We start from the raw sequence: 26207 nt of genomic DNA on the forward strand, positions 1-26207 counted from the left end.
CTTTTTTTGTACAGTTCCTCTGTGTATTCTTGCCACCTCTTCTTAATATCTTCTGCTTCTGTTAGGTCCATACCATTTCTGTCCTTTATCGAGCCCATCTTTGCATGAAATGTTCCCTTGGTATCTCTAATTTTCTTGAAGAAATCTCTATGGAAGAGATCTCCCATTCTGTTGTTTTCCTCTATTTCTTTGCATTGATCGCTGAGGGAGGCTTTCTTATCTCTTCTTGCTATTCTTTGGAACTCTGCATTCAAATGCTTAGATCCTTCCTTTTCTCCTTTGCTTTTAGCTTCTCTTCTCTTCACAGCTATTTGTAAGGCCTCCTCAGACAGCTTTTTTGCTTTTTTGCATTTCTTTTCCATGGGGATGGTCTTGATCCCTGTCTCCTGTACGGTGTCACGAACCTCATTCCATAGTTCATCAGGCACTCTATCTATCAGGTATAGGCCCTTAAATCTATTTCTCACTTCCACTGTATAATCATAAGGGATTTGATTTAGGTCATACCTGAATAGTCTAGTGGTTTTCCCTACTTTCTTCAATTTCAGTCTGAATTTGGTAATAAGGAGTTCATGATCTGAGCCACAGTCAGCTCCTGGTCTTGTTTTTGTTGGCTGTATAGAGCTTCTCCATCTTTGGCTGCAAAGAATATAATCAGTCTGATTTCGGTGTTGACCATTTGGTGATGTCCATGTGTAGAGTCTTCTCTTGTGTTGTTGGAAGAGGGTGTTTGCTATGACCAGTGCATTTTCTTGGCAAAACTCTATGGGGGGAGTAATATGCACTAATTATTACATTTTTGTGTTTTCATTATATTTACCTCATTTATCAAAGTTTTGGCCTTTTATAATAAATTATGCACTTTATGAAAATTCATTGAGTTGTATACTTTTGGGTACATTTCTGTATGTTATACTTTAGTAAAACATTTTACTTAATACATTTTCCCCCTCCTTTGGGGTTTATTTAGGTTGGATTCAGATGCCGAGGACATAGTACTTCCTCAGAAAGAAGACAAAATTTGCAAAAGAGACAAGATAATAAGCAGTTAAATCCCAGCCAGTCTCACAGAGGCGACCCAAATTCTGAGTCTCTATATTTTGAGGTACTTATTTCAAACTGTAAATTGTTACAGTAAATGTTCCCATTCAGAAATTAATTTTTATTACATTATGATAAGTACCTTTTTATGTCTTAACCCATCACTGCTGTTAGATTGTAAGTTACTTAGAAGTATTGACTCACGTTTTTTCTTGGTTATATATAGTTAGTCTAAACATTAGCTTTATTAATGTTTATTTTTAAATTTTTGTCATGAATAGTCATCATTTTGAAATAACATGCAGAGATAGAACTTAATTTTATATAAATTTCACCTAATATGAATCTTCTCCCCATCTTTAATTACCAGTGTTGAGTCTCTTCTGTTAAGGCTTTCAAATTTGAAAATAGTTAAATCTGGTTAATTTGTACTGCTAGTCAAGGGAGTCTTGAGAAGGAAGATAAAAGGCTATTTTACTTTCTCTAATAGGCAGACGCTTTATATTCTAATGGCAGTGTTTTTATTACTTATTCATCTAACTGGCACTCATTGGAGGCCTGTTATGTATTTAGGAAGGTGCTCTGCATGATGCATTAACATGAAGAAACACACTACCCTTAGGGAGATTGCTGTGTGAAGAGCAATGTAGGCATGCACACACCTGGTGATTCTTAGGTGTGGTTAGAGTTGAGAGGAGTAGTAAGTTTTGGGTTTGAGGCAGGATAGGGTTAGCGTTTGGAATAGGTTTTAAAGAATGAGTAGAGTTTGTGTCAAGATGGTAAACAACATCCCAGGTAACTCATTTGAATAACTCATTTTTGTTAACATAGTTTCTATAAAATGGCTTAATAGTTGCATTTTAAATATACGGAAGCCAGAGGCTAGAGATGAGTAATATGTTCCATAAACTTGATAATTGCCCTAAAGGGACTTGAGAGTGCATCTGAAGTATTATATCAAGAACGGTACCTGTGGCAGATTTTTTATTTACACTTAATCATGATTCATTCCATAGTTATATTTGAAGATATTAGATAATTTTCAGTGTAAAGGTGGATATTGGTTAAGAAATTACTCTGAATAGGGAATTTATTTTTATTTTTTAACTTTTAATCTTATTTCTAGGTATATGTAGCAGTGGGACAGGGAATGTATTAATGAAATTCATATTAAGCCATTTCTTTAAAATCCAAATTATGTGAAATGTGATAAAAATCCTTTTTGAATTTCTTTTTATTTACTTTGGGTAATACCTTGGGTAGAATTATTAATAAAAATGGAGTTATAGATACAGAAATCCAAAGGATGGATGTGTGGATATGTCCTCATCCTTGAATAATTAAATTAGCTTTGTGTTAGCCTATGAGAAATGAGACTTCCTTTTTAAGACTCACTTAAAATAGTTCAATACTGAGTTAATTACTTGAGTTGATTACTTCCCCATTTCTCATTACTCTCAAGCATTATAAAAGGTTGTTCTTAAGAATTTATTGCTTTGGACTGTGTTTTTACTTAAAATGTGGAACTGTTTCAGGATCAAGATGGATTTCGAGAACTAAGTGAGAATGGAAATGCTAAAGATGAGAATATGCAACAGAAACTTTCTTCAAAAGTAGTAAGTGACTTTTAAAAAAGATAAGTAAAATGTATGAATGTCTTTTGAGCCATGATTGTGTTGGAAAGAAATACTACAGGGAAGTATAAAGACTTGGGCAGATGGTATTGAAGAAACACTGTATTTAGTACTGATTTAGTATTTTCAATGTAGCCAGAACAGACACTGTCCTTTGAAATCTGTAGTTTCATTTCAGAGAAGTAAATACCATTTATTAAATGACATCATGCGACATACAGTCCCTGCTAAAATTTCCCCAGTTGTAAAACTTTACTTTGGAGTGCTTTTGTTTTTAGTACAGAATCCAGACGCTTATATCACCTACTGCAGTATGCTGTTATGTCGCTATCATTTTCCAGTCTGCTAGTCTAGAATGGTCCTACCACCTCACTCTGTTCTTTATGACATTGAATCTTTTGAACAGTCTAGCCCAGTTATACTGTAGAACTTCTCACATTCTAGATTGTCTTTCCTTATGATTAGATTTTTATGGAATCACTAAAAAATGGTTTTCTCTGGTTATCATAGTTGGATGATTTACCAGAAAACTCACCAATCAATATAGTTCAGACTCCAATTCCCATTACAACCTCAGTTCCTAAACGTGCAAAAAGTCAAAAGAAGAAAGCTTTAGCAGCAGCCCTTGCCACCGCTCAAGAATATTCAGAAATAAGTATGGAGCAAAAAAAACTACAGGTATGTATTCATTTTTATGAATAAATATGGTAGTTTATTTGGTAAGTTTGAGGGAGAGGGTGGATGGAAGAGTGACAAATACAATTATCTTAAATTGCCACTTTTTTTTACCTTATCGCATGGCTTGCAGGATCTTAGTTCCCCGGCCAGGAATTGAACCCGCACCCTCCACAGTGAAAGCATGGAGTCCAGATCACTGGACTGCCAGGGAATTCCCTTAAATTGTCACATTTTCATACTATAACAAAAATGTTTTCATATTTATCTTGCAGGAAGCTTTATCAAAGGCAGCTGGAAAAAAGAATAAAACACCTGTGCAGCTAGATTTGGGGGATATGTTAGCAGCTCTGGAAAAGCAACAGCAAGCCATGAAAGCACGGCAAATTACTAATACCAGACCTCTGTCATATACAGGTAATATTCATCTGAGCAATATGTTATTTCACTTTGGTAATATATTTTGGATATTGTTAATCTAAATTATATATACCTAAAAAAAAAAAAATCCAGAGTCTAATTACTCAGCAGCTCCTCTCCTGCCACACTGTTACCTACCTTTCATTCACCCTAACCCCCAGTCTATCTTTAAAGGAGCGATCTTCTTCAAATATAAGTTCAAAACTCTCCAGCAACTCCTCATCTCACTTGGAGTGAATCCGGAGTTCTAAGTCATATCTCAGCTGACCCTGTCACCTTTTGGCCCTCCCCACCATTCTCCCTTGGCACACGCTGCTTTAGCCACTTAGCCCCTTGCTGTTCCACAGACAGTTCTAATGTGCTTCTAGCGCAGTTCTTGAGGCTTGCTCTTTCCTTTACCTGGAACTCTCTTCCCTCAGACATCAGTATAGTGTGTTCCCTCAGGCCCTCTGGATTTCTGTTCAGATTTGTCAGTTGGTACATATCATTGACCAGCTTTGAAGGTAGCAGTAAGGACCACAAGTAATTTGGCTCTATAACTGTTAAATTATCCAATTTAAAACCAAATGGGAAACCTAGGAGTTCTGATCAAATTTTGTGTGTATGTGAGAGAAAGAGAGTGGGAAGGAGGGAGAAAATGATCTTGCTTTCTCCTGAAACAGTTCTTTTTAACAAACCTCATCAGAGTTAGGCTCAGCAGCTTTGAAGTGCTCCCTCATTTGTTTTCATAGTCTTTGTTTTAGGAGGATGAGGAATAAGATAAAGGAAAGAGAAAGGCACCAATAAAAAACACTGATGTTGAGAGGCAGAATTGAATTTTCTGTTTCTTTTGTTCCTATATAAAGGATCTACTGTTTTTAAACAAAAAGATAAGTAACAGTTTATAACTTTAATTGTGTATGCAAAAGGTTTAAACCTGTAGTTAATTACCCATCCAGTATGAACCTTAGCTTAGAGTAACTGTTAGTAAAAATAACATTGAGTACATTCTAGGCTTTAGAGTTACATGCTGTTGAGATGAGGAGAGTGGTAGTAACATCTTACTAAGAGTAAAGGAGCCTAGGAAATGGAACTGAGAGTTAGCAGTGTTCGGGGTCAGTGTGGTCTAGGGGCTGCATGCGGGGGCTTTGGATTTGAACTATCTCCTGGATCCTGTTCTTCCATGTATTTCCTTGGCGAGTTATTTAATCTTCCTGTGCTTCAATTTCCTCATATTAAAATAGAGATAATACAGTACCTGCTTCAGGATTGTTTTGAGGGAATAAATGGGATGATACATGTAAAGTGCTCAGTAACGTGTAACTAATTATTTAGGGGAAAAGACTATTAGTCTGTGATATTTCAAGTGGCTTATTATATTACAACTTTGATTCATTTAACACATGTTACTATATACAAATGTAATTATCTACAAGCAAAGCATGGTGTCAGGAACTGTGGAATTACAGATATGATTATGATATGTCTGTGGTTAAGAAGATTTATAGTGTAGTCAGAAAGATATAAACACATAGCTCATAAAAAGCAGTGCTTCAGGAAAGGTGCTAGCAAAGTTTAATGAACTTATAGAAGAAAGAGTGATTTATGTCAACAGGGCCATATGGGGAAGATGTTATAAATGACTTCATATGTGATTTGAACTGGACTTTGAAGGGAGAGTAAAGTTCTTGAAAGATAGAAATGAGGTTAACCTCTAACCTGTCACCATGTTTAAATTTGTAAGGGTTGATTACAAAGAAATCAGCTTTCTTTGGAAGTCCAAAAGAAGGATAGGACTATGGCAGAGATGTAAAGGATTTTAAGAAAGTTAATAGGATTTTTTAATTGATGGAATGTGGCAACAAGTCAAAGATGACTCCAGACTCTCTGACTTAGAGCATTGTGTTGGTGGTATGGGATGGTTCCAAATAGACTAAGGATCATGGAATAAGAATTTTCTTGGGAAGAACAGACTGTGGTCCTGTTGTATTTGAAATGTTAGTTAGGGACATCTTGGTGGTTCCTATTTAACATAGTTAGGTATATGCAGTTCAGGTTAGAAGTCAATAAATTTCAAATAGGGATGATTGTTGTAATTGGAAATATATAAGATTGTTAGGGGAGAGAAAAATTAGGATAAAAGATGTAGAACACTCAGACTTAAAACACAGAAGGAAGAAGAACCAGAAAAACAGGTTTGAGAAAAGGTAAGAAAAATAGAATGGAATGTAACAGAAGATGAGGATAGAATTTTCGGAAAGAGGAAGGATATGGTCTTTGGTAACACATGCTAAAAAGAAAAAAACGAGTAGAGCAAAGACTCAGAATTAGATTTGGCGATTGTAAAATTATATGTGATCTAGGCAATAGCAGTTTCAAGAAAGTGGGTAAGGCAGGGGCCAGATTATAATGATTTGAAAAGTAATGGGAAAGCCGACTATTTGGAAGTTACAGAAAGAGAGAGGGAGTTGGTGGTGCCTTAGAAGCCATTCAGGGGAGAGGTTTTGTTGGTTTGCCTGCCTTTTTTCATCCTTTCATGTAGAGGAGATTTTAACTTCTTCTGGGGAGTTAGGGAAGAACTTGAAAGATTAAAGGGGAAAGGGATAGAGCAAAATCTTTGAGGAATTAATCCTGAGATAGGATTACTAGCAGAAGTGGTTGGTGAGCCTTGAGTGGGAGTAAGGATGCCTGCCACCTCCTCCCAGGTGGCTTAAAAGCTTATATTGGAAAGCATCTGCTCAGGGAAGTAACAGGAAAGCTTTTCTGCTAGAGTGAGGGGATTGAGATGATTAATAGAGGCAAGGTTTACTGAAGGATGGGCGGTATGCACTGGAGAATGAGGGTATCAATCAGGCATAAACGAATTGCTTGACTAGTACTGAAGAATACAGCTGAGAGGGAAAAGCATCATTTTTTACCGACAGGCTGAAATGAGGAGTGACAGTACTTACCTTATATAAGGGTCATTCTTAGATTCATTAGCAATAAGAAGAGGTACAGAGTTTTGAAATTTCAGAGGTAGAATAGTTCTTTGGAGCTGTATCTGAGGGACATTGCACGGCCAAATACTGCTTCTGCTATTATGATGTCAGTTTTCCACAAGAAGAGGATGTTCTTGTTCTTAGACGTTTATCATTAGAAATTTTGAAAGTGTGTGGAGTTGGCCATAAGAGTAAAACTAATGTTCTTGTTTGGTTTTAGTGGTCACTGCAGCTTCTTTCCACACTAAAGACTCTACTAACAGAAAACCTTTAACCAAAAGTCAGCCGTGTTTGACATCCTTTAATTCTTTGGACATTACTTCCTCTAAAGCAAAAAAAGGAAAAGAAAAGGAAATTGCAAAACTAAAACGGCCCACAGCACTTAAAAAGGTAAATCAAAACCTGGGGATGATTATTTTACAGGATAAATAAGGGTTTAAATCTGTTTTGCAAATGTAGTTGTGGCATTTTAGCCAACAAATTATTGTGGAAAGTTTGTTAAGCATGTATCTTCATGATGACTAGTTAGTTAATTTGAGGTTAGGGTCTCAGCATCATGACTATTTTTCTGTGTTGACCAAGGCTCTGGAGAATGAGTTCTGTCTGTAAGGTTAAAACAGAAAAAATTAAACATTTAGGTATCCAAAAACTTTGGACCCTAGGAATCAGAAGCCTGAGGTTCTGGTACCAACTTAGTACTTAGTACTTAGTGTTTTGTTTTATCAAGCCTTTCTTATCTTTATCTTCTTCATCTTTAAGTTGGGGATAATATCTGCTCTCTTTAATTCAGTTTTGTTATTAGGAGGAGCAGGATGAGATAATATATAACCAAATAAATCTAATGTAACGCTGTGGTCTGGTTTCCACACTTTTAATTTTACCCATTTTGGGGAAAGCCCTAGTTTGTCAACTCGGATTTAAAGAATGAAGCAGATCTGGTTTAATAGCTTGTAGCATTATATTGCCTCCCTTTATTTTGGATATAGTACTTCCTTCAGCTTCACTGCCTAAAATTACATTTACATTTTTGCCAGTTTCCACGTAGCCAGACAAAATCCTCATGTCCTTTTTTTAAGTGTATAATAGTGAACATTTTAATCATTCAGTACATACTTAAAGAGTAATTTAAGACTGGTAATGACTTTTAGGTTATTTTGAAAGAAAGAGAGGAAAAGAAGGGCCGTTTAACTGTGGACCACAATCTTTTGGGATCTGAGGAACCAGTAGAAATGCACTTAGATTTTATTGATGATTTGCCGCAAGAGATTGTTTCCCAGGAAGGTAAGATCACTCCTTTTCCCTTTCTTCTCGTAAAATGGTCCAGAGTTTTTTAATTGGTAGGTAACAGCACATCACTAGTTATTCTCCTAAATGTGCTCCATGTTTTATCTAAGTTTTTTTTTTAATGTTTGAGAGTTTATTTGGGAGATGCTTCTGTAAGGAGATATTTAAAGGAGGGGCAGGTGTTAATAGTAGGTCTGTGGCAGTTTTGAAGCTTAAATCCTGAATTTATTATGTACTCTCATAATTATGATCTCACTAATGTCTCCTCTGTAACTGTCACAGCTCCTTTTGTCTTCTTTTATATCCAGAACACAGTTGGCTGTCTTTTCTTTGCAGGACTGCAGTTGACCCTTGAACAATGCAGGTTTGAACTGCACAGGTCCACTTGTACACAGATATTTTTCAGTTAATTTTGTGGAATTAACACATATGCTACAAAGAGAGAATTGTAAAGCTTGTTGCGGTGCAGAGTCCAGTTGGTTGATAGGATTCAGTCCCATACAGTGGGTAACCAGCACATGATTCTAAATGGGACCTCAGGAAAACTGCAAATGCCTTCAAAAATTTATACTACTGTGAAAGAAAGATTTTGAGAGAGGACTGACTAGGTCCCTTTTTCTACTGCTATTCTTCAAATTTCAGCAAAATATTTAAATCTGGTTTACACGTAGATGTAGTACCAATGTTCCATTGGGTTTAGAAAAATAAATTTACTTCTAAGAATTATTCCAATATAGTTGGTTAGAATTCTTCTTTACTCTCAATTAAACATCTTTCCCTTTGTATTTAGGTGTTATCTAATTATCCATTCATTCAACAAGTGTTTTTGAATACTTAACTGTGTGTACTTTAATAACTGGAGTGGGGGTGGGAAGCTCAGGAAATGTAATAAAGCTATGTAGTGGGCTGTCCCTGTTACAATAAATTTACAGTCTAGCAGAGAGATAAGGTGTATATATAATTTTGCAAATTAATGGACTGGACAAATACTAACTCATTTCCTGAGTTCATTTGTTTGAGAAGGAAGCAGTAACTAAAGGAAGCAATTGAGTCAAAAGATGACAAACGTGGCTACCTGAGCACAGGAGCAAAGACCAGATGAAAGAGAAACTTGGGTGGTGCTTGGAGGGTCAGGAGTGGTGTGGAGGGAATGGGAGAGGTAGAATCATCATTGCTAGCAGCAATGGGAATTTTAAGGCTGTTTAAAAAATTATTTCTAAGAAAGAGGTGGAAAAATATCAGGAGGCAGGTAATATGATCCGGAAAGAGGTGCAGAAGCAAATACGTCATTTTGTTCTTCAATTTAGATCCTCTAAGGGTACGTGTTTAGGTTACTTTGCCTTCTCTCATCTTTTCTGTGAAGACTTATAGGCTGTGCTTGATTTTTTTTCAGAGTATATTTTAAGACCTAATAGGAAGATTTGATATTTGTAGTATATGAGAAATGTTTGTGACAGGAGCAATGCCCAACTTGGTAGCTTCTGGAGAATTTGAAAGTGACACAAAAGATACTGCCATTCTAAGTTGTTTTGATTGGTGTAGGGCTTAGGGCTTTTCAGCATTTGAAATTCCTAAATTCTTTCTCCTCACCCCACTTCTCCACAGATACTGGACTGAGCATGCCCAGTGATACATCCCTGTCTCCAGCAAGTCAGAACTCTCCATACTGTATGACACCTGTGTCCCAAGGCTCTCCAGCTAGTTCTGGGATAGGCAGTCCAATGGCATCTTCAACAATAACCAAAATCCACAGCAAAAGATTTAGAGAGTAAGTTTTAGTCTCTATTGAGGTTGAATAGTTTAAATATCTTGACTGTAATCCTGAATTTAATATTGTTATTATTTCTTGGTGGGTTGAGCCAACAATACCAGAGATCTTTCAGATTTAGTTTAACAGCTGGTTTTATTATATGGAAAACATTTTATCTGTGTTCATGTGAAAGCGATTTGACAATAAATACTCTTTTTATAGCAACTAGTGTTCATCCCTAGGAAATTTGGCCTCTTAGAGCTTATCTATAAAATGCCATACTATGACATTTTCCCTCTCCAGTGCTTTTGCTTTTCGGTTTATATTGTCCTTCAAAAAAACTCTCTAACTAATGACAATTCTAAGACCCTACTATATGAAGTCAACCTATTACCTAAAGCTATTAGTTTTTAAGTGTATAATTCTAAGTTTTAAAATGCCATCTGTGAATAATCTTGAACTGACAGTCATTGCTCTGAAGGATTTGGGAATATGAATATTTGTGTGGATGAATTAATTTTACCTTTATTCTTTCTTGCTTATGAAAGAATCCCAGCGTAAGAGTAATGTGAATTCAAACCACAATGATTTGTTCTGTTCCTTTTTTTTATATTGCTGTTTTGAGCAAATACCACCTAGATTTGAAAAGTTAATTAGTTAAGTGTCAAATAACAGATATAGGGAAAATAAATACTTGGAGAATAAGATTTTGTTCATGTATGAAATAAACAGCTTGGAAGAAAAGCAGAATAAAGAAAGTTGCATTTTTGGCATTTTATTCTTTAATTGCATTCCTTAATTTTGTATACTTTATTAATCTTGTCTGGTTGTATCTTCTGTTCTGAAGTAATGTCATACTCGTATGTATTTAAACATTTTTCACATAAACATTAGAAAAACCTCCATTATTTTTTTCACTAGAGAAAGGCAAGCCTGGATTTTCTCATCATATAATGTTATTTACAAGTGGCAATTTGCTGGCCTGGCATTCTTAGATTAGAAATTACCCCAGTTCTCTTTGTTAAATACCTACTTATGATAGAGATTATGGATGAGAACTAGCAAAGTAGAATATATAAGTAGTTTACTTTCATGGGGTCGCAAAGAGTTGGACACAACTGAGCGACTGAACTGAACTGAACTTACTTTAACCTAAATGACTTCCTTACCCTTGAAATTAAGTACTATAGTGGCTTTGCACTTCACCTCGTGTTTTCTGAGCTGTTGAGTTCAGTTCAGTCACTCAGTCGTGTCCGACTCTTTGTGACCCCATGAATTGCAGCACACCAGGCCTCCCTGTCCATCACCATCTCCCGGAGTTCACTCAGACTCAGGTCCATCAAGTTGGTGATGCCATCCAGCCATCTCATCCTCTGTTGTCCCCTTTTCCTCCTGCCCCCAATCCCTCCCAGCATCAGAGTCTTTTCCAATGAGTCAGCTCTTCTCATGAGGTGGCCAAAGTACTGGAGTTTCAGCTTTAGCATCATTCCTTCCAAAGAAATCCCAGGGCTGATCTCCTTTAGAATGGACTGGTTGGATCTGAGCTGTGGCCATATGTTATCTCACAAAGAGCCCCATTCAGTTGCTTTGCCCAGTATAAGGGCATGTGACTTTTACCTTGAAGATCTCTTTGGTTTTGACTTCAATTTAATTACTGAATTCATCTTCTCTAGTCATAGATTTTCAGGGTTAGAGGGACCATGGAAGCTGTCATCCCTATTTTTATGGTTCAAGAAGCCAGTGCCTAGAGACTGTGATATATCCAAGCATGGATGAGGAACTATTGGTATTAGGCATTTGGTTAGCTTTTATGAAATCACTGTGTTTCTTATTAGAGGCATCCTTAGTATTCATTGGAATAAAATAACTTTATGCATTATCTCCTTACCAAAAAATGCCTGTTTTTATCTAATAGAAGGCTAATATTTGATTCATACCGTTAGGAATTTAGTAATTAGGTGTTTAGATAGTACTTCCTAGAGGTCTGTCCTTTACATAAAAGCCGATCTGTTCTAATTCAGAAGAACTCTGTTATTTTTCTCATTGATTGAAGTATTTAGGAGATTAAGACTTGTTTTTTTTTTTAAATGAAAACCTGTTGCTGGATGTATTTTTTTCCTAAGTAATTTTATAATTACCTATTTTTGATTTCCTTTACAGGTATTGTAATCAGGTTCTTTGTAAAGAGATTGATGAATGTGTGACTCTTCTTCTTCAAGAACTTGTCAGCTTCCAGGAACGCATCTATCAAAAGGATCCTGTGAGAGCAAAAGCAAGGAGACGGCTGGTTATGGGTCTTAGAGAAGTTACGAAACATATGAAGTTAAACAAGATCAAGTGTGTTATAATTTCTCCAAATTGTGAAAAGATCCAATCCAAAGGTATGAGCATTTTACTTTTGAAGTCACTTGATATTTATATAGTATAATTGTGGAATATATAGTGACTTTTAAAAGTGGAAGCCATTTGTCTTCTTTAGGAGAGTTTAGGTATAAAACATAGTATTGAATATGAGGAAAGAAAATGAAATATTTCACTTATTTCATTTTAATAAAATTGAGAACAGATTGTAAAGAAAATCCCCATTTATGAACCCTGGTGAAGGATTTAGGTTGAGCCAACCAAGTGTCCTCTTTGTTGTAAAAGTTTTTTCAGTAGAATTTATTTACAGAGATAAAGAAATGCACTCTTACAAGTTTACTACTTTAAAAATTTTTACATTACCCTTGATAGCTCTTTTCTCTTAAAAAGAATTAGGAAAAAGATGAAAGTTTCTGCTTGTGTTTATGGTGGAAATTTGTATCAGAAATCAGCGGTAACAGAGGTCTTTGGGTGAGCCAGCACACAAGTACTTTGTTCCATGTCGTGCACCCTTTTTTGTCCTTTTCTCATGGAAGAGCCGCTTCAGATGATTGGAATAGACAGATGCATCAATAGCAGTAACAGGCATATTCTGCACAGGGGGGACATACTAGTAAAAACAGTCATTTATAATCCGTCTTCCTGCCTGTGATGGCTGCTTACATGAGCTGAGAGATTGGATAAAAGGCATCAGCTACTATTAACAATTTTAATTTAAAAAAATGAAAAGTATTTATTATATTGAAATTTGATTCCTGTTGTGCTAATCCCTGTGGAGAAACAAAAATACTGGCATTACAGGAATATGGTATTTAACTGGGGAGAAAGAAAATATGTACCTATAGCCATAGATAGGAAAATGTGTGGAACAGCCTAAGTGACCCCAAGCATTCATAGAATCCTTTGCTGCTGTGTCTTTTGCTTTAGCTCTAGGGTGCTGAAATAGCTTCATTTAGGAAATAACTAAAATAAAACCTCTATGTCTCAGGTGGCCTGGATGAGGCTCTCTATAATGTTATAGCCATGGCACGGGAACAAGAAATTCCATTTGTGTTTGCCCTTGGAAGAAAAGCTCTAGGTCGCTGTGTGAACAAGCTGGTTCCTGTTAGTGTAGTGGGAATCTTCAACTACTTTGGCGCTGAGGTAAGACTTAGAAGACACAGTCCCTCAGTGTCCTCGCCACCACCCCCATAGTACGTTTTCTTTGGATACATGCCAGTGTTGTGTTTGAGAATTTGCAGAAGTGATACGGTGACTCTCCAGGAATGAGTGGAAAATTCTTGAGTGTTACATTTCCTTTTTTAGTGTTGAAAACATGTAAGTTAATCCTATAGCATTTTGAAAAGATTTTAGCTCATATTTCTGCCTCAGTGGGTTTTTTTTGTTTTTTTCTGGGTTCAGATATGTAGTACTTGATAATACATATAATTGCTGGGTAAAGATGTCCAGTATTGTGTAATATAAAATAATTTTCTTCAGTTTATATGTTGGGTTTATTGTATGCTATTAGGAGTCAAGCGAGAAAAGAACCCTTTACTTGGAGAAGATTTTCCTTTAGAAAACCAAATTCCTAAACGTGTTGAGAGAATAGTTCTTCACCTATGATAGTTGTCTTCCTCTCATAGTCTGCTAACACAGACTTTGCCCATAGGAGCTGCTAAATGATAATGTTACTTATTTAGACTAATGCTTATTAACTGATATCATAAGATTGGTAATTTTTTTTGTTTTAATATGTGGGGTTCTTTTTAGTGCATTATTTGACTTCATTGTGATTTTTTACATTGACGTGTTTTCAGTTATATTTGTTTTAAATTGTATACAATCTGGTGCATAAAATAAGACTTTTATATGAAGTTGAAGCTAAAGTATTTTGTGCCACCGCTGATGAACAGTTTTCCCTCTTCTCAGCCATACTATTTGTGTATATTTAAGTGTCTCTTTCCTAGCCAGTCACTATATTTGTATGGTCCCATCCCCCTATTTATTCAGTTTCTCTCTCACTTCCCATTAAATTTCCTGTGTACCCACCTACTCTGTACAGTCATGTGATTAATATTTGTGCTTGCCACAGGAACCCATGCTTTTCTCAGTTATAGATATCACACTGCCTTGCTGCAGTTCGTGTGTTTCTTCATGTAACTGAATTCCTTGCAGGCAGGCCCCTTGGCTTTGTGTCTGACAACCTTTTACATTAGTTGGGAATGAACAGGTGATAAACGTTTAATAAATTGTGTGGTAGATGTATATCTGCCTGCTATGTGAAACTATATCTGAGGATGTGGATGGTAAATAGTAAATAGGTCCATAGTAGAGACACATAGGCTTCCCAGGCGGCTCAGTGGTAAAGCATCAGTCTGCAATGCTGGAGGCGCAGGTTCAATCCTTGTGTCATGAGGATTCCCTGGAGAAGGAAATGGCAATCCTCCCCAGTATTCTTGCCTGGGAAGTCCCATGGACAGAGAAGCCCAGCAGGCTGCAGACCATAAGGTCGCAAAAGAGTCAGACACAGCCTAGTGACTAAATAAAACAAATGACACGTAATAAAAATGTAGTCCTTTTTTGTTCACTCTTCAAGTTTGTGGAATAGGATCGAGCTCAGGAAAAGTAGACATGTTTGTTTTTAACTGTATTGACTTCTTACTGAATTAGATGTATTAAGTTATTTGAATGCTTTTATATTATAAAATGTTTGCCAGTTTTATATGTACATTGCTTTACTTGCCTTTTCCATTGTGCGGTAGGTGAGTTACTGTTTACCAAACACTTTCAAAGAATGGAGGTCAAGGAAATACTGATACATGGTCAAGTGTGTCTACTTGGAGTAAATATGGTAGCCCGTCTAAGTTAAATTTACCATCTAGTAAGACTAACCTTTGAATTAAGCTTTCGGTCTTTACACTGCTACTAGAGACTTTTATTCCCTAACGGCTTCTCTCTCTTCAATTGTGCTTTCTTTTCTATCATTTTACTTCCAACAGTTTCTGTGTTTTATGTATTATAAAACCAATGTAAATCTCAAAATTACATATCCATGTGCCTGTTTTCTTTGTTGGCTTCACTTAAGTGCATGATTTGTTGAATATTGCAAAGAAATATTTATGACATGTTACATGTTTTTAATGAAATCCATCCTCCAGTGGCTCAGACAGTAAAGCGTCTGCCTCCAAAGCGGGAGACCCGGGTTCAATCCCTGGGTTGGGAAGATCCCTTGGAGAAGGAAATGGCAACCCACTCCAGTATTCTTGCCTGGAAAATCCCATGGATGGTGGAACCTGGTAGGCTACAGTCCATGGGGTTGCAAAGAGTTGGATACGACTGAGCAACTTCCCTTTCACTCCTTCCTTGTTAAAATTAAGTAAATCCTGAATATATTTTTGATACTGCTGTCACCCACCTCTCTTCAAAAATCAAAACAATTAGCAACAGTGTTTATTGTACCTGCTGCTATAAAGAATTTAAGCTGCAGCTGGGTAAAGCATGCTACTTACGTTTTTTCTTCTCAAGTTTAATTTATAGAGACATGTTTTTCCATAACATTATGGCACTTTTTTTTACCAGGCTTTCATGTTATGGTTTATACTTAAATGACAGTGCTTTATTTAGAAAAAGACAGTTGTACTGTACTTTTCCCCCATTTTCTAAAAACATAATTTTATGTACATAATTAAACATATTCTTATAGGTAGCCAGATTGTATCTACCATCTGAAATTTTTTACTTAATGTGTGGGTATATATATTGCATTATGATACTAAATCAAGACATTAAGGAGGAATAGAATGTTGTTAAATTGTGATGTAAGAACCACTAAAAGGACCTTCTTATAGCTTAGATGGTAAAGAATCTGCCTGCAATGCAGGAGACCCGGGTTCGATTACTGAGTCAGGAATATCCCCTGGAGGAGGACATGGCAACCCACTCTAGTATTCTTACCTGGAGAATCCCATGGACAGAGGAGCCTGATGGGCTACAGTCCATGGGGTCACAGAAAGTTAGACATGACTAAGTGACTAACACACACACACACGCACACACGAACCACTAAGTTGTTCTTTAATTATCCTTTTGTGACTGTGGAAACTTCAGTTTGCTTTAGATATTGTTATACCTCCTAGTTACTGAAGTACAATTGTAATGCAATATGAATTTTGCTGTTTTACTAACACATGTGTGCTCCATTACTTACCATTTCACTGGGATTGATAATTCTATTCATGTTCATTCTGTTTTGCTGATGGAAGAACATCTGGTTAACTCTATATTGTATTTCTAGGTTCTTTATTCCGTTTTTATAATTTGCCTTTCATCGTTCTCACGGCCCAGCTAGCCAAACACTAGCTAGCCAATCACTTGACTTGTATTTGGTCTTTTTTAAAGCAGCATTCTTTCAACAAACAAACAAACATTATAGGGAGCTTTTAATTCCTATGGAGACTGACATCTCCTTCTGCATCCTTGGACATCACCCTGCATACACCCATTCTCTTATATTCGAACCCATATACTATTCTTCACTGCTCCCCAAACAAGCCTTGAACTTTATTAAGTCTGTGCCTTTGTTTATGGTTTTGCATGCTTGGCTAAAAATGCACTGTCTCCACCCCTCAAAGCTGTGCCAGATTTTCAAGGCATATATCAGGTGTTACATTGCTTTATGAACTCTTCACTGATACCCAGCAGTTAGATGTTTCCTCCAAAGCTAAACACTTTGCACATTTCTAGGTATTTAAGGTATTGTGCCTTGAATCGTTATTGTCTCCTGTCCTCTCCTTTCAGCCATATAGAAGGTTCCTTGAGAGCAGAGTGGCGGTTCCAGTAGTCTCTGTACCCACTGTAGTGCTAGATGCTATAGCGTGCAGTTGTTGAATTAATAAACTCTGTTGAGTTAATAAACTCTGCAAGAACTTGAATATAGTGCATAATTTAGTGGCTAGTACTGAATCAGGGGTTTGCTTCAAACTTGTGAGAATCAATAAGTTAAAGAGAAAAAAGAAAATAAGTTGCAATATTTTATAGAGTTCTGTGGTTTGCATACCTTTGGATTTTATGCTGATGGAAAGTGTATCCGGCCCTGAAACAGTAGAGATATTTATTGCTAATGATAGTAATAAAGAGTATAACACAAAATGGACTAGGCAATATCTCTTCTTTTTCTAGAGCCTGTTTAATAAGTTAGTAGAACTCACTGAGGAAGCCAGGAAAGCATATAAAGATATGGTTGCCGCAATGGAACAGGAGCAAGCCGAGGAAGCCTTAAAGAACGTGAAGAAGGTGCCGCACCACATGGGGCACTCTCGGAATCCCTCTGCAGCAAGTGCCATTTCTTTCTGTAGCGTTATTTCCGAACCCATCTCTGAAGTAAATGAAAAGGAATATGGTAAGTTGTTACATACCACTTTAAATGACTGAAATTTTGAAATAATTTAATGATTAAAGTCATTTTTAAAATGACTTTCCATGACTACCTTTTGTTTCAATTTTCTTGATTATGCAAATTATGCTCACATATTTGGTTTCAAAATTGCATTAAACACGTCCATTGAAAGTTAAGAAAATATTTGGGGCTGAGAGTTTCTATTAGACCCTGAAATTAGTTACATTTCCAAAATCTTAAAACGAAAAAAAAAATCCCAAGGTATTTAAAAAAACCAAATGTACCATTCTTCTAACCTATAACTAAGTAAATTCTAGGAAGTTTTATTCTAATACTTTATACTGTTTTTACTTCACTGTCATTCATATAAAAATACTTTCTGAACACCTACTTTGTGCCACACCCTCTTGGTATAGAGGAGAGATTAAGCCTAACATCATGTTTATTTTTGTGCGGTTTGCAATACAGTGTAGAGAAAGCTATTATCCAGATAATTTGAGAATGTGACATTGGGGCTAGGAGGTGATTAAGCCCTCATCTGTTTATATAGGTAAAAATTAAAACTATTAAGGTTAGGGCGTGTGAGACAGGTGAACAGCAATGGATGAAAGACAAAATTCTGTAGGTGAAAATCTGAAGAATTCTTATAGGAAGCCAAGAATGAGTGGTCAGAGGGTTTGTCTCAGAAGCAAAACATTAGCAAAGATCCTGATACTTTATACTTGACTATTAAAATTTTGTATCTAATAGCTAAACAAAAATCCTGAATACTATTCAGTCTAAACTTAGCAAACCTAGACGTGTGACATTTGTCCTGAGTTAAATCTGATGGTAGTCAAAAAGAAATACAGACTAAATACAGCATTTATGTGTGAGATTTAAGGTAACAAATATTGACTGTAATCTGCATCTTAGTAGTTAGTTGCTTTGCCTTGTCTCTATAATACTTTGTACTAGAATACTTGCTCACTTTCTTGATCTCGTTTCTGATTCACTTCCTCGGTTCTTTTTTAAAAATAGTTTAGCCACCTCCTTCAACATGACTTCTTCTTTTTCTCGTCCTTTCTCTCTTCAGTCTTAGCTGAAAGTTTACTAAACAGCTTGTTGCCACCTAAAATTTAACATGTAAAAAACTGGGTCGTTCACCTTTTGGAACACTTTGATGATGCCCCAGACCAGAGGCAGTTAACAGGTTATTGTGCACCTTTTAGAAACTCTTTTGGTCAGGTAAAGGTGATTCTGGCTTAGAGGCAGACATTTCTTCGACTGAAATGATACTAGTTGACAACAAGATAAAGGGCAAACTTTGTAAATGAGATCAGTTATCTATATTACAATGTGCCAGCTCTCAGAGATAAACTGTATGATAAATTCCTAAAGCTGTGGATTTAGGGAAATGACACTGATCTGGGCACATGATAAAAAGAACCTGTCAAAGACTTAGGAGATGTTTTCAAAAAGTACCAGATTTAAAGTGTTCAAAGTTTGAAGCCTTGATTTTTCCACACTCTGCCTGGGGCATTTAGGCATAATTGACTAATTTCTGAGCGTCAGATTTGTCGTCAGTAAAATGAAGAGAGCTCATCTAGGTCCTATAAGATTTTATTCAAAACTAAAGTTCTCTAAACTAATGGTTGAATTCTAAGAAGAGTTATGATTATACTGTGGAAGTGACACATTCAGGGGATTAGGTCTGATAGACAGAGTGCCTGAAGAACTATGGATGAAGGTTCGTGACATTGTATAGGAGGCAGTGATCAAGACCATCCCCAAGAAAAACAAATGCAAAATGGTTGTCTGAGGAGGGCTTACAAATAACTGAGAAAAGAAGAGAAGCTGAAGGCAAAGGAGAAAAAGAAAGATATACCCACCTGAATACAGAGTTCCAAAGAAAAGCAAGGAGAGATAAGAAAGCCTTTTTCAGTGATCAATGCAAAGAAATAGAGGAAAACAATAGAATGGGAAGGACTAGAGATCTCTTCAGGAAAGTTAAGAGATACCAAGGGAACATTTCCTGCAAAGCTGGCACAATAAAGGACAGAAATGGTATGGACCTAACAGAAGCAGAATCTTCCTAACAGAAGCAGAATATTAAGAAAAGATGGCAAGAATATACAGAACTATACAAATAAGATCTTTATGACCCAGATAACCATGATGGTGTGATCACTCACTTAGAGCCAGAGACATCCTGGAATGCGAAGTCAAGTGGGCCTTAGGAACCATCGCTATGAACAAAGCTAGTGGAGGTGATGGAATTCCTGCTGAGTTATTTTAGGTCCTAAAAAATGATGCTGTTAAAGCGCTATACTCAGTATGCCAGCAAATTTGGAAAACTCAGCAGTGGCCACAGGATTGAAAAAGGTCAGTTTTCATTCCAATCCCAAAGAAAGGTAATGCCAAAGAATGTTCAGACTACTGCATAATTGCACTCATCTCCCACGCTTGCAAAGTAATGCTCAAAATTCTGCAAGCCAGGTTTCAACAGTACGTGAACCAGGAACTTCCCAGATTTTCAAGCTGGATTTAGAAAAGGCAGAGAAGCCAGAGATCAAATTGCCAACATCCCTTGGATCGTAGAAAAAGCAGGAGAGTTCCAGAAAGACATCTTCTTCTGCTTTATTGACTACGCCAAAGTCTTTGACTGTGTGGATCACAACAAACTGGAAAATTCTTAAAGAGATGGGAATACCAGATCACCTGACCTGCCTCCTGAGAAATCAGTATACAGGTCAAGAAGCACCAGTTAGAACTGGACATGGAACAACAGACTGGTTCCAGATTGGGAAAGGAGTATGTCAAGGCTGTATATTGTCACCCTGCTTATTTAACTTATATGCAGAGCACAGCATGTGAAATGCTGGACTGGATGAAGCACAAGCTGGAATCAAGATTGCCAGGAGAAATATCAGTAACCGTACATATGCAGATGACACCACCCTTATGGCAGAAAGCAAAGAGGAACTAAAGAGCCTCTTGATGAAAGTGAAAGAGGAGAATGAAAAAGCTGGCTTAAAACTCAGCATTTGAAAAACGGACATCATAGCATCTGGTCCCATCACATGGCAAATAGATAGGGAAACAATGGAAACAGTGAGAGACTTTATTTTGGGGGGCTCCAAAATCACTGCAGATGGTGACTGCAGCCATGAAATTAAAAGATGCTTGCTTCTGGGAAGGAAAGCTATGACAAACCTAGTCAGCATGTTAAAAAGCAGAGATATTACTTTACCAACAAAGGTCCGTCTTGTCAAAGCTATGGATTTTCCAGTAGTCATATATGGATGTGAGAGTTGGACATGAAGAAAGCTGAGCACTGTGGTGAACTATGGTGTTAGAGAAGACTCTTGAGAGTCCCTTGGACTGTAAGGAGATCAAACCAGTCAGTCCTAAAGGAAATCAGCCCTGAATACTCATTGGAAGGACTGCTGCTGAAGTTCTAATACTTTGTCCACCTGATGCAAAGAACTGACTCTTTTCTTGAAAAGACCCTGATTCAGGGAAAAATTGAAGGCAGGAGGAGAAGAGGACGACAGAGGATGAGATGGTTGAATGACATCACCGATTCAATGGACATTGAGTTTGAGCAAGCTCTGGGAGTTGGTGATGGACAGGGAGGCCTGGCGTCCTGCAGTTCATGGGGTTGCAAAGAGTCGGACACAACTGAGCAACTGATTGAACTGAACTAAAGATTCTGGTGTATGATCTGATTTACCAGGATGCCAACAAAATGAGTGAAAATAATCATAAATAATTTGCTTTGAGAATAAAGCACAAAATTACTCTATTGGTATCAGATGTATTTGGCAACAGACATGAAACCCACTGATGTGGCCTCAAAAATTAGAATGTTTAATTATTTCACTGTGTTGTCAAGATCTCTAGCTCTGTCCTTCTTTCTCTTTTTCCATTTTCAGTCTGGGACTTCTTATTCTTGTGCTTCTCATCTCATATCCATAAACAGCTGCATTCGCCCTGGTCATCACAACAGTAGTCAAAAAGCAGAACGTTCAGGCAGTGGGCTCTTCTTATCAGTGAAGGAAACAGTTTTCAGAAGGCTTCACTTTTTGTTTCATTTGGCCAGAGCCAATCACGTCACTGCTTTTAGCTGCAAGGGAGATGTGGGGAAGAGATTATTTGGCAAGGAAGAATGGGATAGTTGTGATAGTCTGAGAACAATTTTAATTCCTCCTGTGGGACTGAGCTCAAGTCCATCCCAAGTTTGGGGGCTCTGTTAGGCAGGAGGAAAATGGGGAATGACTGTTGGGTAGACAACAAATAGTATCTTCCATGCCATCCTTGTGTAAGATTTTGAAAAATTTTTTGTGATTTCCACAGTTTAAAGAAAAAGCGAAGCTGGGAAAGGATTTCTAAACACTGGTAGAGTGGAAAGGCTCCTGTCACCGCCCCGTGTTACTGTTCTTTGTGTGCACCTTAATTGTTTTGTTTGCTTGTGTTTTCCTTCCACCTGAGCTGAGTCTCGGTTCTGTCATACTTCCGTGAGACAGTTTCTAACATAAATCCCAATTAAACTAAGTTTTTTGAGATAGAAATTTGGCACATAATGGGCACTTTATATATAATAATAATAGCTCACTTACTGAATTCTTACGAGGCACTTTTTTTAACTCTTCGTGTTTATTAAGACATTTAATCTTCTGAGTAGTCCTTGGAGATAGGCTATCTTGTACAGCATTTTACAGATTAGAAAGCTAAAATGAAATGAGGTAAATAACTTGCCATTGTCACACAGCTCATAAGTTTCAGTGTAAAACCTATATTCTTAGCCAATGTGATGTAAATTTCCTGTCTGTTGAATGAATTCTCAGTAGGACCATATAGTAGGTTTTCAATAACTACTTATAAGGGAGGACTACTTCTGTCTGTCTTGAGTTTCCAGCTCATTCTCTGCCACCACACCTTATTCTGTTGGCTCTTGAAGTGACTTGGTGTTCCTTTACTGTATACAGTCTAAAGATGGATGCCTTCCCTCTGTGTACTAACTGAAGGGAGAAATATACATACCTCATCCTCTGACAAAGCCAATAATGATTTGAAAGTTGAAAAGGCACTTTCACAAAGAACCAAATAACAAAACAGAAAGCACTGAGGGGTTCATAAGCAAAAGAACAGCTGTATTGAATATGTTCTTCTAAAATAAGCAATTTAGAAGCAGGTTCGCTTTGGATCAATAATATTTTCAGGTTTGTTAAGATCTTTGACTCTGCCTTTAAAATGCTGCCTAATCCCTTCTTTAAAAGTGGACTTCCAGATGTGCTGTTCTGGCTTTAGACTGCCTATATTTTTCCCTCCCTCCTACCCACCAACTCCTCATCCAAAGAGGGCATTTTCATACTTGCTTGTTTCTCCTCCCCATCACAGTCATGTGTTTGTGTGCTCATAAGTTATTGATCAGGCTTCACCTGTTACTCTGAGGTGGCAGCCTGGGCCCTCCCCTGCATATGTGAACTCAGTGGCTCTTTGATCATTGTGATAAGTCTCTTGATGGCTAATCACAGAGTCCCTTGTCTCTGCTTCCAAGGTCATATTTCCTTTTCCTTTCCAAAGGACTCATCTGGCTTTCAGCTTACCTACCTAGTAGCAGAATGCCCAAGATAGAACCTAGAGAAAGATCAGCCCTACTCAGTCTTAACGACCTCCTTTCTTTCTCCTGTTTCTTTGGCTCACTGTCAGGGGAGAGGTGAGGCTTTTTCTGAGACCCCATGTGAATTCTTACAGTGCTTTTGAAAGAGGTAAATAAGTGTTGGAAGGAAATATAAATGTGTACCTAAATTTTGTAATTTTTTTTTACTTTTTAAAGCAATTTTCTGCGTAATTAACTGTATATGTGAAATTTTCATTTATTGTAAGGCTTATTTTCCCAGCACACACTGCATGCTAACCTAGGAACACAGAGATGGATGGGAATGAGGAGGGAGGAGGGGTAGAACAGCAAACACAGAACAAATGCATTTGAACCAGATATGCAGGAAGTGCTTTGCCACTTCAAGTTAGTGACCGTCTTTCCTAGGAAAGGCAGGAAAGGCTTTACCAAACCAATGACATTCAAGAGTGGTTATCAGAGCTGAGTAGGACTCTGAAGGGGAAAGGAGGAAAGCACATGTCATACAGAAAGCACAGCTTGTGCAAAGCCAAGCACAGTAAATAGAAAGGGTGTGACTTCTGTGAGCAGTGAAAATTCAAAATGACCTTGACCTGGAATGCATGACAGAGGGTTAAAATGAATGGGACCAGAAGGAAGATTATGAAGGGGCTTGGTTATATACTAAATTAAGGAGTTTGGATTACTAAGGTAATAAAAAGCCAGTTAATGATGTGGTCAGTTCACAAAGCCGATTAGAAGGATACTGTAGATGTACAGCAAGGTAAAGAAGGCTTGAATTAAGGCAGTAGTGACCAAATTTAGTAGTTTTTGAGCTCTGAGTGACATGGTATAGTTATGAGTTCAGTGGAGAAAGAGAATTAAGGATTACAGTAAGGTTTCTTCGGGAGAAGGCAGTGGCACCCCACTCCAGTACTTTTGCCTGGAAAATCCCATGGATGGAGAAGCCACCCGGTGGGCTGCAGTCCATGGGGTCGCTAAGAGTCAGACATGACTGAGCAACTTTACTTTCACTTTTCACTTTCATGCATTGGAGAAGGAAATGGCAACCCACTCCAGTGTTCTTGCCTGGAGAATCCCAGGGATGGGGGAGCCTGGTGGGCTACTGTCTATGGGGTCACACAGAGTCAGACACGACTGAAGTGACTTAGCAGCAGTAGGGTTTCTTCTGCTTTGAGTCTGAAAATGATGTTAACTGAGAATGAGAATAAAGGAGGGGCGCTAAATTTTTTGTCATGAGGCAGGAATGCAAGTAGAGAGACCTGTTATACACTTGAAGTAACTGCAGGAAAGAAAGATTTTTTCCCTAAACCACGTGCCCTAACTTCAGGTGGCCAAAATATGGTATATAGGGACAGAGGATGAGATAGTTGGATGGCATCACCAACTCAATGGACATGAGTTTAGGTAAACTCTGGGAGTTGGTGATGGACAGGGAGGCCTGGCATGCTGCAGTTAATGGGGTCGCAAAGAGTCGGACACAACTGAGCAACATGTAATTGATAGGTGGCAATCAAGTATATTTGTATGAATAGACTTGCTTTATCATTACAGTTTGATCATTATGCCTATAAAATGAACATACCAGCTACAATGCAAATAGAAGGAAATTTTTATTTTTTAAGAAAACGCAAAAATAAGTAAGTGGGACTACACCAAATCAAACAGCTCTCTGCAGCAAAGGAAATCATCAACAAAATGAAAAGGCAACCTGTGGAATAGGAGAAAATATTTACAAATCATATATCTGCTGAGGGGTTAATATCCAAAATATACAAAGAACTCATACAGCTCAATAGCAAAGAACAATCAGATTTAAGAGTGGGCAGAGGATCTGAATAGACATTTTTCCAAATAAAGACCAGTAGGTGCATGAAAAGATGCTTAACATCACCAGTCATCAGAGAAATCCCAAACAAATCCACAATGAAACATCTCCTCACAACTTGTTAAAATGGCTGTTGTCAAAATGGCTGCTGCTGCTGCTGCTAAGTCGCCTCAGTCGTGTCCAACTCTGTGCAACCCCATAGACGGCAGCCCACCAGGCTCCCCCGTCCCTGGGATTCTCCAGGCAAGAACACTGGTGTGGGTAGCCGTTTCCTTCTCCAATGCATGAAAGGGAAAAGTGAAAGTAAAGTCACTCAGTCGTGTCTGACTCTTAGCGACCCTATGGACTGCAGCCTTCCAGGCTCCTCCGTCCATGGATTTTCCAAGCAAGAATACTGGAGTGGGGTGCCATTGCCTTCTCCGGTCAAAATGGCAATAAATAACAAATGTTTGCAAGGATGTGGAGCAAAGGGAACCCTTGTACACTCTTGGTCAGAATGAAAGTTGGTGCAGCCACTAAGGAAGACAATATGGAGGTTCCTCAAAATATGCAGATGAGAACTATCATATGATCTAGCACTTCTACTTCCGGGTATTTCCCTGAAGAAAACAAAAACATTAGCTCAAAAAGAGGTATTCACCTCCATGTTTATTACAGAGTTATTTATAGTAACTAAAATATGGAAGCAACTTAAGTGTCCATCGATAATTAAAGAGATAAAGAAGATCAGTAAATAAAGAAGATGTGTGTGGGGGTGTGGGTGTGTGCCACATACATTGGAATATTCAGTTCAGTTCAGTCGCTCAGTCGTGTCCGACTCTTTGTGACCCCATGAATCGCAGCACGCCAGGCCTCCCTGTCTATGACCAACTCCGGGAGTTCACCCAGACTCACGTCCATCAAGTCAGTGATGCCATCCAGCCATCTCATCCTCTGTCGTCCCCTTCTCCTCCTGCCCCCAATCCCTCCCAGCATCAGAGTCTTTTCCAATGAGTCAACTCTTCGCATGAGGTGGCCAAAGTACTGGAGTTTCAGCTTTAGCATCATTCCTTCCAAAGAAATCCCAGGGCTGAGCTCCTTCAGAATGGACTGGTTGGATCTCCTTGCAGTCCAAGGGACTCTCAAGAGTCTTCTCCAACACCACAGTTCAAAAGCTTCAATTCTTCGGTGCTCAGCCTTCTTCACAGTCCAACTCTCACATCCATACATGACCACAGGAAAAACCATAGCCTTGACTAGACGAACCTTTGTTGG

The 26207-nt window shown here is 37.8% G+C and overlaps 1 protein-coding gene across 2 annotated transcripts in view; it reads left to right on the plus strand.

Annotated features, from left to right (window-relative positions):
* The window catches only part of SECISBP2L (SECIS binding protein 2-like), a 61225-nt gene that overhangs the window by 27865 nt on the left and 7153 nt on the right, over positions 1-26207 (plus strand). The window contains exons 8-17 of one of the 2 annotated variants that reach the window (XM_010839523.1): positions 971-1105; positions 2577-2657; positions 3186-3353; positions 3626-3767; positions 6951-7120; positions 7879-8011; positions 9620-9782; positions 11925-12145; positions 13114-13268; positions 17286-17505. In XM_010839523.1, the coding sequence (XP_010837825.1) occupies positions 971-1105; positions 2577-2657; positions 3186-3353; positions 3626-3767; positions 6951-7120; positions 7879-8011; positions 9620-9782; positions 11925-12145; positions 13114-13268; positions 17286-17505 (1588 nt within the window). The remainder of the gene's footprint in view (positions 1-970; positions 1106-2576; positions 2658-3185; positions 3354-3625; positions 3768-6950; positions 7121-7878; positions 8012-9619; positions 9783-11924; positions 12146-13113; positions 13269-17285; positions 17506-26207) is intronic. The other variant, XM_010839524.1, reaches the window with a different exon arrangement.

The sequence above is a fragment of the Bison bison genome, unplaced genomic scaffold (assembly GCF_000754665.1).
Source record: "Bison bison bison isolate TAMUID 2011002044 unplaced genomic scaffold, Bison_UMD1.0 scf7180017864118, whole genome shotgun sequence".
Classification (NCBI taxonomy): Eukaryota; Metazoa; Chordata; class Mammalia; order Artiodactyla; family Bovidae; genus Bison; species Bison bison.